General features: G+C 37.9%; 1 protein-coding gene across 1 annotated transcript in view; it reads left to right on the top strand.

Annotated features, from left to right (window-relative positions):
• The first annotated feature begins 596 nt into the window (after positions 1-596).
• Positions 597-19,782, top strand: part of LOC126165185 (microsomal glutathione S-transferase 1-like) — a 30,554-nt gene continuing 11,368 nt past the window's right edge. Inside the window, exons 1-2 of the mRNA XM_049920299.1 lie at positions 597-807; positions 10,154-10,236. Of these exons, the coding sequence (XP_049776256.1) occupies positions 676-807; positions 10,154-10,236 (215 nt within the window). The 5' untranslated portion in view covers positions 597-675. The remainder of the gene's footprint in view (positions 808-10,153; positions 10,237-19,782) is intronic.

Genomic DNA, 19,782 nt, shown 5'->3' with positions numbered 1-19,782 from the left:
GCGAGTGATAACGCAGTACCTAGCTGAGAAATGAATCTACGTTCGATTCCCCGGTGGGTACCCAGTTCGAACTGAAACATACAGTCATAGCAGAATATATTGACCACAGAGTAAAAGATTTCATTCCCAACAAGAAACATTGTTGGTGTTGAAATCCTGGGTGCTATAAGGATTCCAGCGTTTAAATAAACCTGCAATTAACGGCATTGCCTAATACCAAACGGAGAGAATCAAAAAAACCTAATGAGAACTAGTACACATTTTCCACACAATCAGATTCATATCATCATATAACTTGATTTGATGCTGCATCGTCATTGGTGAGATATTAATTAGCGGTATTGTACAAGTGTGTGATAAATACATAGCAGTACCATAAGCTAGTTGTCGTCATGCTCTTCAAGTACACTCAGAATGCTTTCATCGAACGAATCGACTAATTAGTGTAAAGCGGATAGACGCTACACTTTCAGCTGTGGACCAGAAAGACAGGAATGCGCTTATAAGATTCTTTGACGTTTCATACTCCTAGTAACTTAACAGAGCAGAAGTTGGTAGCCGTGTATGTTTGAGCAGTTATGAGTTAACAGTCAAGGACGCCCACGAGAAACTTGGAAGCGTCGAGTTGCCGCAGACGCACGGTTGCAGGCAGAAGTGTTTCTGTAGTTGGGAAGGATGGCTGCTGCGGAGGTACTGCTGACTATAAGTAATCCTGTGCTTAAGGCATACCTCTTCCATGTTGCAGTACTTGGACTAAAAATGCTGTTGATGTCTGCGCTCACAGCACGCCAGCGTTTTAAGCATAAGGTACGATTAACGAAATATAAATTTAACTGTTTACTACGTAACTGTTGCGCATGGGTTAGAGAGCGAGAAATCTGCTAAAGAAGCTGAACAGTTTTATGGTACGTAGTATCTTGTCAATATTTCTTGAGTCCACTGTGAATATTTCCTCACTTCCAGTGGAAGACTTCTTTTGTTACTTAACTATTCGGTATACAGAATGAAATGAGGGACTTTATTATTATTTCTTTGAGGAAAAAAAGAAAACATGGTGCCAGATTATCCTTTTCCCCGTCTACTGTGACACACTGCGTAACGGTACTCTACGGTTTCTGAAAGTGTATTCTCAGAGATCAGAGACATAGGTAGGTGTAATAGCAGCTGCCTAATATAGGACACAAAAGGACCGTTTGAATTGAATGCACACTTTACTTCATCATAGATGTATTCCACGTCTTTTTGGTCGAGCTTCTGGCCACATTCGTGTCGCATTGATTACAGCCATTACTCCGTCATTTGTATTCCAATTCTGATTGGGCAGTTGCAGGAATTGAGTATAAAATTATAGTGAGACCAGCTGAACGCGCACGGGAAACTCAATTGTCAGGGCGTAGCCAACGAACTTGAGAAATTTTTCGTTTCCGCGCTACGTGTAGTGTTAATATGTGAGAATTGAACCATGGCCGAATTTTCACTGCAATTAATACCGTTATACACGGTAAATTTCAGTACGGAACAATGGAAGCATATGCTTAAAGATGTGAATCTTCACCCATATTTCATACCTTGATAAAAGCCACAGATATTATTTTACCTCAGAAAGATGGGATGAATTGCAGTAATTGTGATAATTTAATGCGTGTATGTCGCGTACTTTATATAGCTCATATCTACATCGAATTGTTTAAATTGCTGAAAGTGTTTGTAAATTTTCATGGTAAAACTTTTTCAGAAATCCGAAAGCAGTCACAACACGACTTTAATTAAATACGTATATAAGACTCTAAACTGAAAATAGATATTAGATTCGAACATTATCCGCAAACGGCGCTACCACAGCCCTTGTTCGTATTGTTGCCAACTTACGTTCCGTTCGGGCTGTTACTGAGGTGTTGCCAATTATCACGATTCTTCGTTCCGTGTGTAACTGGACGTCGAGGATCGCATGGAGTGTTATGTATTTACTTTTTCCGTTATGTATTTACTTTTTCCGTTGTCGAGTCATTGAGAATATTTAGTTATTAACAACAGCGACATTACAGCAGATAAGCAATGTATAGTGACTAATAAAGTAATGTTCTGGTACGGTTTCAGTTTAGTTTATTTTTGTCCATAGATCATATTTTATAATAGTATTACATATGTCACGTTGCAAGCTTTATACAGGATAAACAACATTGCTTACAAAATTACCAATTATACAGAAACAGTTTTTAATTACGTACTAATGATATTAACAGATACGGTATTGCACGCACAGCAAACAGTGGAGAACTCTCTTTCCTTAAAAAAAAAAATAAATAAATAAAATAAAAAATACCGGTATATAATAATGATACACACAAACTGTCTGTACCTTGCAGACATAAAGGCGGTAGACAGCGTTATATAGGTCAATGGAAGCATCCGATTCCATCCGTTTGCTTTGAGCGATGATGTAAGGGTGTTGTGGTGTGTTACAGCACTGAGTTTATGATTTGGTTGTCTTTGTATATGTCTTCTTGTTGTGTTTGGTGGCGGTCTCTTCTGCATTTTGAGCACTACAATCGGTTCCTTTTTTCTCTTCTCAGGAAGGTGTTTTCCATTTCCGCACTAAGATGAGCTTTACTCAGTAACTAATTTTAAATTTATCTTGGTTCTGTCAATTTGCCAGCAAATATTGCTTCGCCTCTACCAACATCTAGCTTAGAGATGTCTCTTTCGGAGGTGCACAGTTTATATATACTCTTTACACTAAGTGTGAGTCTGTTATAAATTAATCAGCCTGCATTTCTAGTGCCGCTATTACCATTTTCAGCCTTTTGGTGGAAAGATAGCAATTTCCTCTGGTTCCTGTGTTGTTATAATGGAAATCTCTGTTTAGATGTGCTGTACAATTTACCATTAAAATAAGTATTGTCTTGTGTATGTGCCAACATATTAAAGTTAATATTTTAAATTTGCTTTTGCAGGATTCTGTGGTGTTAGTTTTGCTATGCATGTGAGGTCCTTCTTTTGAAGTTATAACTGAATATGTACATCTGCTACACTAATTGGTAAAAAAAAAAAAAATAAAAAAAATAATAATTGTGTGGAATGAATAGTTCGAAACGCATTTTTAGCAAGGCTAAGGTATCCATGGGATGGAACATTAGTTCCTTAAGATCGTTTGATATATTCATTGATTTTTTGGGTCCCATTTGATTACATTATATACAGGATGTGTGCTTGTAATATAGAACAAGTCAGTCCCTTCAAATGTATGGCTTACCACAGTGCTGAATTACAATATAGGACTTAAAACTGACAAGTATGATAGTAATGTTGCATGCATTTTTCTCTTTAATTATGTTTGGATGTTAAAGTTACTTATATACTCCTTTAATTTAGGTGACTACAGAACAGACATATGATGCGTACAGTATGTTAAAGAGATTATAATACAGGTAATAAAAACATTCCTCATTTTTATGCATATGGGACTACTACACTACAAAACTCTTCTTTCATTCAATAATAATCAAGATGTTTCACGTCTGCTATTCTGTAGATCTTGCTCTTCACTTGCTGTTATAAAATTTTATTGCACAATCACCTGTGGTGATTGTGCAATGGTGAGAGCATTCACACAATAGTTCTCAAATGGCTCTGTGAAAAGAAACAGATTCCTATCATCAGTGAAATGAGTGACTGCTAGAACATTCCAATTGTTGTTACCAAACAAAGTATAATGTGAGAATAGACAGAACAAGGATCTTTACGAATAAGGTGTCTAATAAAATTGTTTACAGAGATGTGGTAACTATGTTGAAAAATACAGTCATGCAGCCTGTCTGTCAGTTTGAAGTGTGGTGCAGCATACAATAAAAGTTACTTGGGCTGCCATAATAATATGTAACTTACTTTTAGAAGTCCCCTCATATAATTACTATAAGCCTGTGGTAGGGTTTGTAGAACATGGCTTCTGCTCTAAAGATTTGTAGAAGCCATAGTAGACCAAAATATTGAGTTTATTTATTTACTCGTACCGATAGGCAGCAATTTACAAACAATATAAGTACAATATTTACAAAGCAGTACATGATTAAATTCCATATGACATCCAAAATCCCGCTGTTTGAACTGCTGTATCGTTGGCGATAACCAGATCGGGCATGGGGTTGGGAGGTTTCTACAGTTGAGCAGGTGTTGATGATCTTGCTGTTCGCCACATTCACATAGTTCATCTCCTAGAGAGAAACCCCATTTCTTCAAATTGACCAAGCATCGGGATACACCAGTTCTCAGCCTCAATGTTTTATATGGGAAGTGGTGTCCTTCAGCAAGCTCTTCTTTAGGGTTGTTCCAGGAACTCTCTGATGGTGAGTTACACCAAAGCTGTATTCGATGATTTACAGGTGATGTTAAAAGTTTTAGTACAGCATAGACCTTTCCCCTGAAAATGAAGCCAGAGTGAAAAAGTTTTAGTCTTTATGGCAAAGACCATTTTTCTGTAAAAATACATGTATGTTTTGAAGTAGTATCTATTTTAAGTCAATGCAGTTTACCAGCAGGTAGATTCCATTCATGAAGTGCAATTCTGGAATGTGCAGAATACCTACCTATGGCTGCCACAACCTTCAAAATATTTCTCATCCACAAATTTCTTTACATATAAGAATTGGAGGAAAACAATGAACACAAATCTTTCGAAAGCTGTAGATTTTCTTGTAGTTTCTGCCTCAGATCCCTCATTTTTGCCATTGGCAAGGCACATTTCACTATCCTGATATAATAAGACATTTTTACTTTTACAATCCAAGACTCTTCTCAATATTAATTCATACGGTTGGTCTGTATTTACTGATAATTGTTTTACCTTTGTAAAATAAGCAGTAAGTAAAATACCTTTTGTATCTCAGAAATACTGGCTAGTATCCAATATGAGACAGAAATGTTATATTGAGTAAAGAAAACATAGTAAAAGTGACAATTAAAGGGCCATCTGTTTGGGGATGAAAGTAATAAGTATGTGAATAGAAACAATTTTTTTTAAAAGTATTATACAAGTTAATTCAATTTAGAAGTTGTTATTGATTATAAGAAAGAATCTATTTGGAAAACAGGTCATCTTAGAGATGTAATATCATTCACTTTCCTTTATCCAGTAATTATGAGGCTAGGTGTTATTTGCTTACTTGTGGCAAATCTTTGACACAGTTTGGGACAGACAGTTGTGGAGAAGTTGGGTTTTGGACTGGTTTCAGCCTTTTTGCTGTATTGATCAATGCACAAAAATATAATTCATAACCAAAGTCATAGCTGATTTTAATTTCTCTTTGATCAGTTGTAGGTTCTAGATAACATCAATTATGAGTGAGTAATTACACTGCACATGTTGAATGCCTAAAAAAAAATCTCCAAAGTCATGAGCCAGAACAGTCATGTGCTTAGTATTAACAGTCCAAAATATAACAAACCAAGTTTAAACAACACAGTAGGTTTCTAAACAACTGGCTAATAAGGCAAGGCACATTCTTCATCCAGTAAGCAAATAGCCTGCCCATTGCTGTGGTCATATGAAATGACTGAACATATTTGCTATGGCCATTTTGTATTCCAGTGCTGTTAGTCTGTGTATTGACAAAATTTTGTGCAGCTAGTATTTATATCCCTTCAAACAGATGTAACAACCCCTGTCACTTTAACAAGCATATAGAGTCAAAAACTGACCTGGGCTTGTTTTGGGGTGGCTACATAGATCCCAGTGAAGAGATCATTCTGCATATCAGTGCCAGGATTGACTTGTGAGTATTCAATCCAACTGATAAGTTAGTTGTGTGCTTGTATGTGCCTCTGACGCTTTACATCAGATGTAGCGCTTGAAGTGGAATACGAACTGGATTCACCCATTTTATCCAACAAAAACCTGTTATGTCTGTGGCATGTTGTGTGTATGAGTGATATATCAATTAGAAGGATGAGGTGAGATTAGGAACTTGGTCTTATGCCTGGTGACAGGGCAAGTTGGAGGAGCAGGCATTGTTGTGTTGCTGTTCCAGCCCTGAGTCAGTGTTGCTGAAGGTGGGGTGCATGCTCAGCCTAGCGTCACAGCTGGAGCTGATTCTAGTGACAAATCGGCTAGCCATGACAGGCTGTGGCTTGAAACAGATGAGGAGCCACTGACAACACATCATCTCTCTGTGTGCTGCTGAATGTGAAAGATCAGAACTGTGAGCTCACATAATAATGCCTCACCCATGGGAGCTGGACCCACTCTGTTGGGTACATCATACTGAACAATATGCAATGTCTACACCCATATAGGAGCTCTGCCAGGCTTCTGCAACTGATGAGTTTTATTTATAATTTGTGAGAAAGTTTTTCATGCTTCCCCTCATTGATGACTGTAATTCATAATTTGTGAGAAAGTTTGCCAAGGTTTCCTCAGGAGATGTAAGTGTCATCATTTGCATCTGAATTGGGGGCCAATTTTAGACACTATATCGTGGGAGAAAACTTCGCACCAAAGATATAAGATACGTATGGTTAGACCACAGCATGTGCAATAGATGTTGTCATAAGGGTCACATATAGGAAACTGAAGAGGACATATAGCACTAGTTGCCCTTCAACAGTGAAGTATAATCTGTGTACATATCCCCTAAGGATGCTCTTATTTAGTCCATAGCAGTGGGGGAGGAGGGGGGAGGCTTTGTTTTGGGTGCATTCTTTGAAGACCTGGCTTGCCCTATCAGTATCAGCATTAACATAAAATCAGTGAAAAAAAGGCATTAGATCACAATGGTACTTCATTAAAATTACCAGTTTCGTCCTATACTTAGGACATCTTCAGACAGCGCCATCAGCTGAAGTTGTCGATGCGTACAACAGCCAGCTGACCTCAGTCTCTGTTCCAGCAACTGGATTACAAGATTGCTGCTTCTCAAAAATGTTACCAAAACTCAACATTAATGTGTGGCAAGTACATATGGCACCACATCAAAACATTCATCCTAGTCATTCTCCAGTCAGTTGGTGGAGAAACTGGAGGTTTTGTAGCAGGAGCATGGTCGGAATGATAATCCAGTGTTCTGCTTCTTCCATGGCCAACAGCTCTACACCATTTCTGCTGCTTAACTGGTGTTACAAAGAAAAATCTGTATGCTAGGCTTATCTATACTATCTGAACTGAAAACCATACCCAATAAAGTAACATACCTTGCCTTTCCGACTGAGGTGCTTTGCAGGGAGTAAAGGGAAAATCAAGTGGAGCTTTATACTTTAGAGGTGTACATAAAATTTTGTACCTCCATAAATAATGGCCAAAGTCTCCGGAATTTAGTTGAGGTACTGATAATCTTTTTGAGGCATAGTAAATTGGTTGTTTGAGGATGTCAGCATTCTTGTGCAATGATTATGCTGATGCCTTGTTATGCATCCAGTGCTAACTTAAGGATCTAACATGGTGTGAAGGTTGCATGGCAGGGAGCAAATTTATAACACTTTTTTAATTGTGCAGATTCCTTCTGGCAGGCCACAGATAAAGATAAAACCATTTTTGTGCTGCTGGTGCTACGGGTTGTCTATTTGAGCACCAATAGGTATAAATTTGCTATAATATATTGCACATCCAAAAAAAGATTGCAGTTATTTTAGATTATTAGAAGTTGACAGTTTGTGAGCTGTCATTGTTGTGTACTGTTGTATCAGAGTCTAAGAAAAGGTGCTCTACATTTTCCAAGTGTTGCTCCCACATAACCTCCATAACTTTTGTGTCTTCCATTTAGTTTGCAAGTTATGGAAATCATTGGTGGAGGTGACCTAGTATTGAAATGTGGTAAGCACACTTGTGATTCCAAACATGGTCACCAGTTATGGCTGTACATTCTATAAAGCATGTGGAAGACTATGGTCTGTTGGCTTTCCTTGCCCACAGGCAAGCAAGTATCTACTAAGTCTATTAAAAGAAATACTGTTTTCACAGCTAACATAGCCAACTGTTTTTCTGATCAGTGAATGTGGCAATGATAAATATTGCAGTGCATGTTGATGGTCAGTTTAAATCACCACGTATCCTTATATACAGGTGTTGTATTCGTGAAGTGCGGAACAATAAAGACTGGAGGTGTGAGTGGAAAAACAAGTTTAATCCCACAATTCAAGTTCACACAATATCTGATTACAATTACTGTCAGACAGAATTGTACACTAAGTCCCTATCACAATCATACAACACTATCACTTCAAGTCTGTATATGTCCTAATTACATCAGTGAGTCCAAATACTTCATGAAACTGCAGCCCGACTTCATACTTACATCCATGGTGGGGCATGTGCTTTTAATTAGTCTGGGTGTGCAGGGGTAAACAGGCAACCAGTGAGCCTGCAGTTGCTATTTTCTACATATGCCAGCAGGGGTTACTGCAGAAGCGGCATAGTGGTGGTTGTGCCTGTGCTGTTAAGTGGCAGTAGTGCCACCGCTGCCTATTGGCCATGAACTGAATGCCGTCTGATTCCTGGCTGCAAAATGCTGTGCACCATGCTGTGGTCATTGATGATAATGCAACAAGCTTTTCCTGACAGTCACCATGGGCAATGCCCAGTGATTGAATGAAATGGGTGTAACGATGCTCATTGCCTGCATCCTATTTAGTGTTGCTTTTACGAGCTTGCACACAGAAAGTGCAAATGGTTGAGCTTAAGAAAAAAGATTTGACTGGACTAGTATTGTTTGCTGATCATTTGCTGCTTTGGTGATCAGAGCAGTAAGAAAGAAGAGCCTAGCACATATCCAACTTTATTAGCAGCTGGGTGAAGGTCTAATTGGAACTCCAACTTGCTGATGTTGATACCCAGTATAGTTGTTACCTTGCTAGATGTTTCATTGAATGATATTTCACTGATTGCTGTGGATACCTGTGACATGCTGTGGAACATTATGTGAAATGTGGCATTTCCACTTGGCAACCAAGGCAGAGGGCAGCCAGGTCCCTGTTCCTGTTTGCAAGCATTGCATACAGTGTCTCAGTATGGTTTGTGTTAATACTGTGTATGCTGTTGCAATCTGTACATGACTTGCACAATGTGTTATTACTTTGTTTACTACAAAGTTGGCCTGTTGTGAGTGTTGTGGAAGTGCGGCCCTACATTATCAATACCAATGAATTACACGTGGAATCATTCAACTTGTACAAATACCTGGGTGTAAGAGTCCATTGGGAAACAAAATGGAATCACGAATGAGGCAGATGGTAGACTTTGATTCATTGGTAAGATACTTGGAAAATGCAATCAGTCTACAGATGAGTGTTTTATAAAACACTCATACAATCTATCCTGCATTATTGCTAAAGTTTGTTGGACCCCTAACGGGGGATAATGAATGCCTACTGTTGAAAGTGTGAAAAGAAGTTCAGTGCAAATGGTCATTGGTTTGTTTGGATCATGGGAGAACAATATAAATGCTCAAAAACCTGACTGGCATATCCTTGAGGATAGAGGACAACTATCCTGTGAAAACCTATTTACAATGTGTCAAGAACCAGCACTGAGGGATCTAGAAATGTACTACAGCTCCCTTCATATGACTCCCATACATGGTGTGATGACAAGATTAGAAGTGTTGGACCAGTCATTCTTTCCCTGCTGCATATGTGGATAGAATGGGGAAAAAACACTGATATGTGTTGGCAATGGGGAGTACACTCTGCCATACGCTTCAGTGGTTTGTGGAGTGTGGTTGCAGATCTAGACAACAATTGTGATGACATGGTATGTACACTGTGCTTAGAGTACCTACCAATGTCGTCAGTAGCAAGCCACTGACTACTTTCTACTAGCTGTCTTTCCACATATCAGCACCTAATTTTGCCATGACAGTGATTTGTTAAGAGCTTAACAAAAGCTATGAATCTGATTTCAGTCAGCTTGTAAACTTGGTAAGAAATGGAGACTGTTAACGTGGACATATATGGTGGTCAACCAAGAAATTAAAACGAATATTGCTGGTACTAAATTCATAACTAAAGAGAACTGAACAATTTCACAATCTTGTGAACTTTATTGTACCGTCTGAAGTAGCTTCTAAAAGTATTTATGTAACAATAATTGCTGTTCTTATGTTATATCTCATTGTCATTGTCTGATATTAAATAATACTTTGTTATTACTGCTTTCATGTCTCGTCAGATTTTTATAAGTCCTGAAGACACTGCGTCTATGAAAGGTGCCAAAGTGAAATATGATCATCCTGATATTGAACGAGTAAGGAGGTAAGTACACAAAATAAATAAATATATTACTGAGAGAAAGCCTACCCAATACTGTTTGGAAATGCAGTGTAATTTAATTTTCTTCTCATTCTCATGTGTATTACTTATGTATAGAGTACATATTACTTTCATTAACTTTTTCACAACTGTACAGTTGTCATTTCAGTTTTGATATTGAAGAAGGTATAACAATCTAATTGGTGCATAAATAATTTTTTTCTGAACATATAGAGAGCAAAAGAAAATAAAAATGTAAAAATATGTACTGGTGTACAAAAAGTTTAATATATATTTAAATATTATACCATCAAGGCCAAGCATAATATTACACATTTCCCAGATCACAGTGGTTTCATATTGAAATTTAGGAAGTGAAACATGTGCTTGACATATAGCCCATAAACCAAGAAGCAAATTTCTCTCTCTCTCTCTCTCTCTCTCTCTCTCTCTCTCTCTCTCTCACACACACACACACACACACACACACTCTCTCTCTCTCTCTCTCTCTCTCTCTCTCTCTCTCTCAAATTGAAATAAGAGAATTTCACCCGTCTTTAGGACTCATCTAAGTACAGAGCCTTGTACATCAACAGCAGCTTTTGTACATAACCAAAATTTTGGAGCATTTTTTGCTATTGAGCATTCCTCTGGTAGTCTCAAGAGAGATTTTTATTGATCATCCATTTTATCATGTACAATGATTTAGGACTTGTCATATGTTAAAACACAAAATAAATAAATAATAGTGACTGTATACAACTCGTTCAGATAATTAAATACCTGAACAAAAGCAAATCATACAGATACATACAAAATCATATGGATAACCCAATACATAACTCAAACAAATTCTATATTTACATTGTATCCAATAACACATGGCTATGTGTAACACAAGTTATGGATGTCCTCAAATTTACGTACTCATCACCACTGTAAAAGCTTTCATTTATAATTATATTCTTTGGTTCATTCTTAAAAATGTGCAGCTTTGGTATATTTTTAACTCTTTAAGGGAAGGGCCCTAAAAAGAATTTTGGGTTGATATATTACACTTTTCTCTATGGAAGTTAGTTCTGTGTCTAGTTCCATAGTTGTGGTAATCAGTTCAAAGAAAAGAGCTGGGGATGGGATTTAAAAAAGCATATGCATTCACAGATATAAATAGATGGAAGAGTCATAACTTTCAGTTCTTTGAATATTTCCCTACAGGACTCCCTAGATGCAATCCTTTTTATAGTTCTTATTGCACATTTCTGGACAGTAAAGGAGTTTTTTGTTAGACTTGAAAAACCCCAAAATATGACACTATATCTCAGTGGACTATGCATGAATGCTTAATAGGCACTCATCACTGTTTCTTCCCTGCAGGAATTTTTGAGCATTCTTAATATGTAACAGCATTTACTTAGTTTTTTATTGAGCCATTCTGTATGTTTATCCCATTCAAGATGCTCATCTAACCAAATTCCTAAAAATTTATGATATGAAGCTTGTAGTATTTCCTGCTTGTCGAACTTCACTATTATGTTAGGGATTACTGTATTTGAAGTATGCCTGTTATTCATCCATAACATTTTCTTCTCATTAATAAGTAGACTGTTTTCTCTAAACCATTTAATTACTTCATTCCTTATTTCTGTTTTTTTGAGTAGGGCAGTAACATTCTGAACTTTAACAAAGCCGCTAGTATTGTCAGCAAAGAGTACAGCATCAGGTTGTGTTAAGTAACTTGGTAAGTCTTTTATGAATATCGGGAAAACAGAGGTCCCAACAGTGGTATTTGGTGTACTCCACTGAGTAACTTTCTCATATACAGAAAAGACGGATTTACCATCATGAACTATTTCCACTTTCTGGTACCTTTCAAATAAGTACGATTTAAACCACATATGAGCAGTGCCATGGACTCCATAGCAGTACAGTTTTATGATCAATAAGATCAAATATGTTAGATAAGTCTAAAAGCAATCCACAGTTTATTTCATTGTGGTCAATGGAATTTAGAACAAGTTTTAGGAAATTATGTATAGCACTTCTGCATGGTCTATATTTTTCTAAATCAATTTTGTTCATTGGGAAATATTCTACATTTGTTCAAAAAAGCAGAGTCTTTTGTACATTATTCTTTCAAAATTTTTTGAGAAACAAGACGACTTTGATAAGGGTCTACTGTTTTTTGCATCATAGGGTCACTGTTTTTACATACTGGTTTTATTATTGGCAGCTTAAGTTCTCTTGGAAAAGTACCAGCACTGAAAGAAACATTAATTATAACAACAAGGTGAGGAACAATATATTTGCTGAGTTGAATTACTTTGTCAGGAATGCTGTCTGTACCACAGGAAAATGTATTTCTTGGTTTGCTCATTGCATTCTCTGCCTCTTGTATTGTTACAGGATACAAAAACATAGTTTTAGGATTCACAGAGATGTTATGATTAGCCTTTATGTGACTGATTTTTTTATAAGATTTTGTAGTAAACTTGTACAGTGGCTATTGAATATAGTGGCAATTTGTAAAGGATCATTTATAGTTTTGCGTTTGCTATTAAGAATAATGTTGGTGTCTTTTGCTTTGATTCTGCCCGAGTTTGTATTTATCACATTCCAACCTGGTTTCATTTTTTTAGCTGAACTTGTTTCTGTTGATGTATGAATCATTGCTTGATTTTTTTGCTGCTGTAATGACTTTCTTCTAAAGTTTTCTGTAACAGTTTACATACTGTTTCAGAGCTGGGTTTTGCCTAGCTGATTTACTTAACTTGCTCTGAAGATTTTCATATCCCCTGTGTTATCCAAGTGTTAGTTCTGGTTTTTACTTTCATTTTCTTTAGAGGGAATGCAGTTTCATAGTGATGTTTGTAACAAGCTGAAAAAGACTTAAACTTCATATCTACAGTGTTGTATTTGTCCAAATCCCAGTTTGAATTTTTTAACAATGAATTTAAAATCCTAATGTTGTTCTCATTTATACACCTTCTGTAGAAGTATTTCTCACTTTTCCTGGAATTTGTGCTGAGTACATTATTTACACTAAATTTTATTGCTTCATGATCTGAGAATCCAGTGTCAATCACTTCTGCACTATGATCAAATGCTTGCAAGTCAAAAAATATTTGATCAATTGTAGTTTTATTGGTCTTTCCAAGTCTAGTGTATTCATGGACAGTGGGTGATAAATTATGTGAACATAGTAAATTATTCAGTTTAGACACATTTTAACTGGTTATATTAAAGTTTACATTGAAATCTCCAACTACAACAATATTTTCTTTAAAATTCCATAATTCACTGAAGACCCTTTCTACACTGTCCAAGAACACCATAAAGTTGCCGGGGGGGGGGGGGGGGGGGGGGGGAGATCAGATCAGTATATGCACACAATGATTATTTTGTGTTCTTTAAGTTTGCAAACACAATATTCAAACACTTTTTCAATGTTATTTATGTTACTGAACATAGTTTGCATTCCATTCCTTGCTTGACATATATGCATGTTCCTCCACCTGTAGAAGTCTCTCTACAGAAGCTACTAATGATTTCAAATCCTGTTATTCTAGCAGTACACGCTTGGTTTTCCTTTAACCAATGTTCACTCACACATAAAACTGAAACATCCTTTAGCTGATCAAGCAAAAGTACTTCTAATTCAGCAATTTTACTAGTTATTCCCCGTTCATTCTAGTAAGAAATTACTAGTGATTTATTGTCCTTGGGAACTGTCACACCGCTCATCTCAATGTTTGGTTGCTGGTTGTCTTCAATAAAAAATCCTTGTAGTAGTCTGGTGGTGACACTTTTCGTTTGCTTAACAGATGGGTGGTTTTAACTGAGTGGTTTAGTTGACACTGTTGTTGATGTCAGTTGTGTAAGATGTCTTACTGCTTCTGAAAATGATTGCTGTGCAGTGGAGCATGCTGTTGACAGGGAAGAAGGATGTGGCAGAATAATGGGGTCATTCTCCTTGCACATTCCTAATAAATTTATGATGTCTCGGATTTTATGACATCGTAGTGTCTTATCCTTAATATTTAGATGTAGGCCGTGGTATGTAAATTCTTTCTTGCAAGGAACTCTACAGATAAGAAATGTGAGTTATGGAATGCTTTGCAAATCTTTTTAAACTACCTATTGGCCTTGATGATTTCATCATTCACAATAGAAGTGGTTATAAGGCTGTGTCTATGAGGAATCCTTATGACAATTACAGGTGTTTTCCTAGTGGAGTTCAACATTTCTTTCAACTTGTTAGTGGGTCTGAATATTTCATTTTTATATACATCAATAGTGCCCCCAATAATTATTGTACATTTTAATGAACTGGAGATATTTTTGGCATTTATGTTTCTTGTGATTTCACCCAAAGGTGCCCCACATTTTACAATGGAAGCAGCATTTTCAGAAAATCGTCACGTATGATTCCAGCAAGGCCATGTCCATGGCTATCAGAGTATATCATTACTTTCAATCTGGAAATCTTGGAATTGAAATTTGTATTTATTTGCACATGTTTGTTAGTAAAGTTTGTTGTACCTGGAGGTAGTTCTGTCTTCTGTACACTCTGTGTATTGAATATTGCATTTTTAAGCAAATGACTGTATTCTCCTGTACTCTCAGCTATAGCTGAAATTTATCAATACATAAGAATCTCAGCCTGCAATAAATATGATAATCTTCCATTGTGAACCATGATTTATTAATCTTACTACGTAAATGACTAAATCATTTGATTCGGGTATGGAGCCACAGTGATTTTAGTTACAACTCCATCATTATTAAAGTAAATCTTATGAAGTGTACCTTTGTACAATACTTGGATCCGAATAACAAACTCATTGACAGCCAGTAGCTTAAACAACAACTACCATAACAACACTAAATCAGAAAGTGAACTCTGTCATCCTCTTTTCACCACTGACATATGACATTGTTACTTAGGTTTCAGTCACCACAGATGACACTTGCAGCTGGTAACCTAATTGCTGTAATTTTTATCATTGTCTCTCTGTGTGTGGTATGTTTAATTCACTTAACAGAATGTTCGAAGCTAGCAGAGAAATTTTAGACTAAAGTGATAAGGTTATTGTAAGCTTGCAAAGAAAATTGAAGTTATAGGCCTTAAAAGAAGATTATGTGGATGTATCTGTTAAGCAACCACACAGCTGTTGTTGCCACAGACATATTGTGTTATGCTTACAGTGACTGACAGATATCACCCTCCTCATGCTCAACAGTGTTCAACTGTCAACTACATAGTTACTCTAATCGGGGTACAAAACAGTGCCAGTATGGAAGAAAAATTTCTTAATGTGTGTGATATTAAGTTACAGTTAATTCAAATAATACTTTCAAGCAGTATGAATTCTTACACTGAAATCTAGTCTTTTTTCCAGCACAATATTCTGTAGCTTTCTGTTTTATGGAGCTAATGATACCGTGAGTGTGTTTTTGTTCCTTAATTTATTATTGAACTTCATTTCTATAGTCTGCAATGGCTGCTCTGTTTAATAGACAGATTTTGACTGTGCAGTATATATGTGGTTAACAGTTTTTGTGTGTAGCATTAGTATCCAAGATATTTAAAAAGACTGATTTTGGCTATAGAAGTTTAGTTACACAAGAGGCAATCAAAAAGCAATGGGATTTTTCGTTTTTCTGAAAGAATCTTTATTTATCCACCATCAACAGCAACTTTTCCCCCTTCAATGTAATCCCTCTCAGATATAATCCACTTGTACCAGCACTTTTTCCAGTCTTGGAATCACTTTTAGAATTCACTTTTCATTATTGTTAGATGACCCATAGATTGTCATCCACGGAGATTGAAACAAGATGTCAGGATGAGAGTAGATTTGTTTAATTAACTTCTTTATTCTGGCCCAAAGCTATAGTTCATCAGGAACATATTGGTGGAGGCATCCAGTTGCCTCTCATGCAAAACAGTATAGTCCAGCATTGCTGACAGCGCAAAGAGCTGGGCCAAGCATGACATCACTCGAATGCCACTGACAGTGATATATCCGGATGCAACTGTGATGACAGCGTGGCAGTGCAGGTGACGGTACCTCTGAAGCAGCTGTGACCTCCTTCCAGTGAGCGGGCAGCTCTCTGATCTGACAGCAGCTGCTCTGGTGACTCAAGGCAGTCCGCCCTACCATGCAATCGAACAGTCAACCCTGTGCTGCATTCTGGGATGTCGCTCTGGGTATCACAGGCTCATGGTGTAGGCTGTGATAATGAGATGAGAATATTTTAGAACATGAATGGCTGAGTACTTATATTCTCCAGACTACGTTCATTTACAGCTTGACATGCAAGTGAGGAAATGTTTCTGACCTTTCATTAGCATATTGCAGAATTGGCTGTTGCTATACCACACACAGCTGGCTCTGTTTCACAATGCCAGTTGGCCATGTTTTGCTTCGAAACGCATAACACTCTTGCCAGCATGTGGATGGGTCTGTTGCAACTCGTTCCGCTCTGGTGAGCTTTTTGACCCCTTAAGAATTATTCTAACAGTTGGTTTCCTTAACCATATCTCTTAATCTTACACATTTCTACTGGACCTCTTGCCCTGCTCCTTAGATCAAACACAATGGAACTTATTTCATTACTAGGATTCTTGCACAATATCTTCTAAGTCTCTATTCCAAACTTACAACCTAAAATGAATCAATTATTCTTAATACCACACCCTTGTGTGTTCATCTTCCTTCTGCTGCTTTCATGTTCAGGGTATCCAGTCTACTGGAATCTGAATAACAACTGGGTCCGAACTCAGTCTTGTGCTTCAACTTCTACAGACCAAAATAAGGACTATGCTCAGCAGAACAAGGGTCACCGTGATGGTTGGTATGACAATAGTCAATGTTGTCTGTTTCCAGTACTTATGTTCCCAATATAAATTTACATGCTGCGCTAAGATTTCCAGGGAAACTTGTTGCCCCTGCTGGTTCAGAAATGTGTTTATAGACTGTATTAATTCTGGCCCTAGAGTTTGATTCAAACTGTTTAGATTTGTAGCAGTTACAACTTCCATGGGCTCCTGTCGGCAATACAAACAAGGCTGTGAAGTATTCTGGTGAGTCATCCCTGAAATCTCAGCAGGTAGATGTAAGTAGGCCTCATTATCACATGCGCTGTTCCACTTAATAATAAACTGCTCCCATTTAATTCTAGCCTCTTTGTGATGTATGGTTCCCCTGCTTGAAACAATTAGCCACTACTACCATCTTGTCGGAAGTAGAGTACAACCAATGTGTCTTGACCTGCTGAAAGTGCAATTCTGGCTTGATCACTTCTTTATTGCATTCTCTGACTGCCTTTTATCCCATTAACAATTTCAATGTGCAGGAATCCTGCCACACTCATATTATCGTATTCGGACAGACTGTGATCGCCCCTCTGTAGCATTTTTGTAACTTTGCTCCCTCCATTTCTACATAACTTCCCTTGTCTTTAGTAATTAATAATAGTTGCTGCATTTTTACTCTTACAGAGTACGTCAACAATCTGAACTTGACAGAATATGCATGAACTATGTAGTGCTTGTAACATGCTTGTTTCCCTGCTATTGGTGTACAAATGGAAATTTAAAATTTCCCTCCACCAGTTCTCACTGATCCTGTGGCTGCCTTGAAATGAAAAGATAATTTTGTGTGTTTGGGTTCTAAAGCCAACCCAACTCCAGTGGTAGTTCCTTCTGTACTTTCCTTAGACCTTCCAAGTACTACTCTGGTGACAACTTTACATCTACATCTACATCTACATTTATACTCCGCAAGCCACCCAACGGTGTGTGGCGGAGGGCACTTTACGTGCCACTGTCATTATCTCCCTTTCCTGTTCCAGTCGCGTATGGTTCGCGGGAAGAACGACTGTCTGAAAGCCTCTGTGCGCGCTCTAATCTCTCTAATTTTACATTCGTGATCTCCTCGGGAGGTATAAGTAGGGGGAAGCAATATATTCGATACCTCATCCAGAAACGCACCCTCTCGAAACCTGGCGAGCAAGCTACACCGCGATGCAGAGCGCCTCTCTTGCAGAGTCTGCCACTTGAGTTTGTTAAACATCTCCGTAACGCTATCACGGTTACCAAATAACCCTGTGACGAAACGCGCCGCTCTTCTTTGGATCTTCTCTATCTCCTCCGTCAACCCGATCTGGTACGGATCCCACACTGATGAGCAATACTCAAGTATAGGTCGAACGAGTGTTTTGTAAGCCACCTCCTTTGTTGATGGACTACATTTTCTAAGGACTCTCCCAATGAATCTCAACCTGGTACCCGCCTTACCAACAATTAATTTTATATGATCATTCCACTTCAAATCGTTCCGCACGCATACTCCCAGATATTTTACAGAAGTAACTGCTACCAGTGTTTGTTCCGCTATCATATAATCATACAATAAAGGATCCTTCTTTCTATGTATTCGCAATACATTACATTTGTCTATGTTAAGGGTCAGTTGCCACTCCCTGCACCAAGTGCCTATCCGCTGCAGATCTTCCTGCATTTCGCTACAATTTTCTAATGCTGCAACTTCTCTGTATACTACAGCATCATCCGCGAAAAGCCGCATGGAACTTCCGACACTATCTACTAGGTCATTTATATATATTGTGAAAAGCAATGGTCCCATAACACTCCCCTGTGGCACGCCAGAGGTTACTTTAACGTCTGTAGATGTCTCTCCATTGAGAACAACATGCTGTGTTCTGTTTGCTAAAAACTCTTCAATCCAGCCACACAGCTGGTCTGATATTCCGTAGGCTCTTACTTTGTTTATCAGACGACAGTGCGGAACTGTATCGAACGCCTTCCGGAAGTCAAGGAAAATGGCATCTACCTGGGAGCCTGTATCTAATATTTTCTGGGTTTCATGAACAAATAATGCGAGTTGGGTTTCACACGATCGCTGTTTCCGGAATCCATGTTGATTCCTACATAGTAGATTCTGAGTTTCCAAAAACGACATGATACTCGAGCAAAAGACATGTTCTAAAATTCTACAACAGATCGACGTCAGAGAGATAGGTCTATAGTTTTGCGCATCTGCTCGACGACCCTTCTTGAAGACTGGGACTACCTGTGCTCTTTTCCAATCATTTGGAACCTTCTGTTCCTCTAGAGACTTGCGGTACACGGCTGTTAGAAGGGGGGCAAGTTCTTTCGCGTACTCTGTGTAGAATCGAATTGGTATCCCGTCAGGTCCAGTGGACTTTCCTCTGTTGAGTGATTCCAGTTGCTTTTCTATTCCTTGGACACTTATTTCAATGTCAGCCATTTTTTCGTTGGTGCGAGGATTTAGAGAAGGAACTGCAGTGCGGTCTTCCTCTGTGAAACAGCTTTGGAAAAAGGTGTTTAGTATTTCAGCTTTACGCTTGTCATCCTCTGTTTCAATGCCATCATCATCCCAGAGTGTCTGGACATGATGTTTCGAGCCACTTACTGATTTAACGTAACACCAGAACTTCCTAGGATTTTCTGTCAAGTCGGTACCTAGTATTTTACTTTCGAATTCACTGAACGCTTCACGC

The sequence above is a fragment of the Schistocerca cancellata genome, chromosome 1, assembly GCF_023864275.1.
Source record: "Schistocerca cancellata isolate TAMUIC-IGC-003103 chromosome 1, iqSchCanc2.1, whole genome shotgun sequence".
NCBI lineage: Eukaryota > Metazoa > Arthropoda > Insecta > Orthoptera > Acrididae > Schistocerca > Schistocerca cancellata.
Note: the sequence above shows the minus strand (reverse complement) of the source record. Positions and strands in the feature narration are given on the sequence as shown.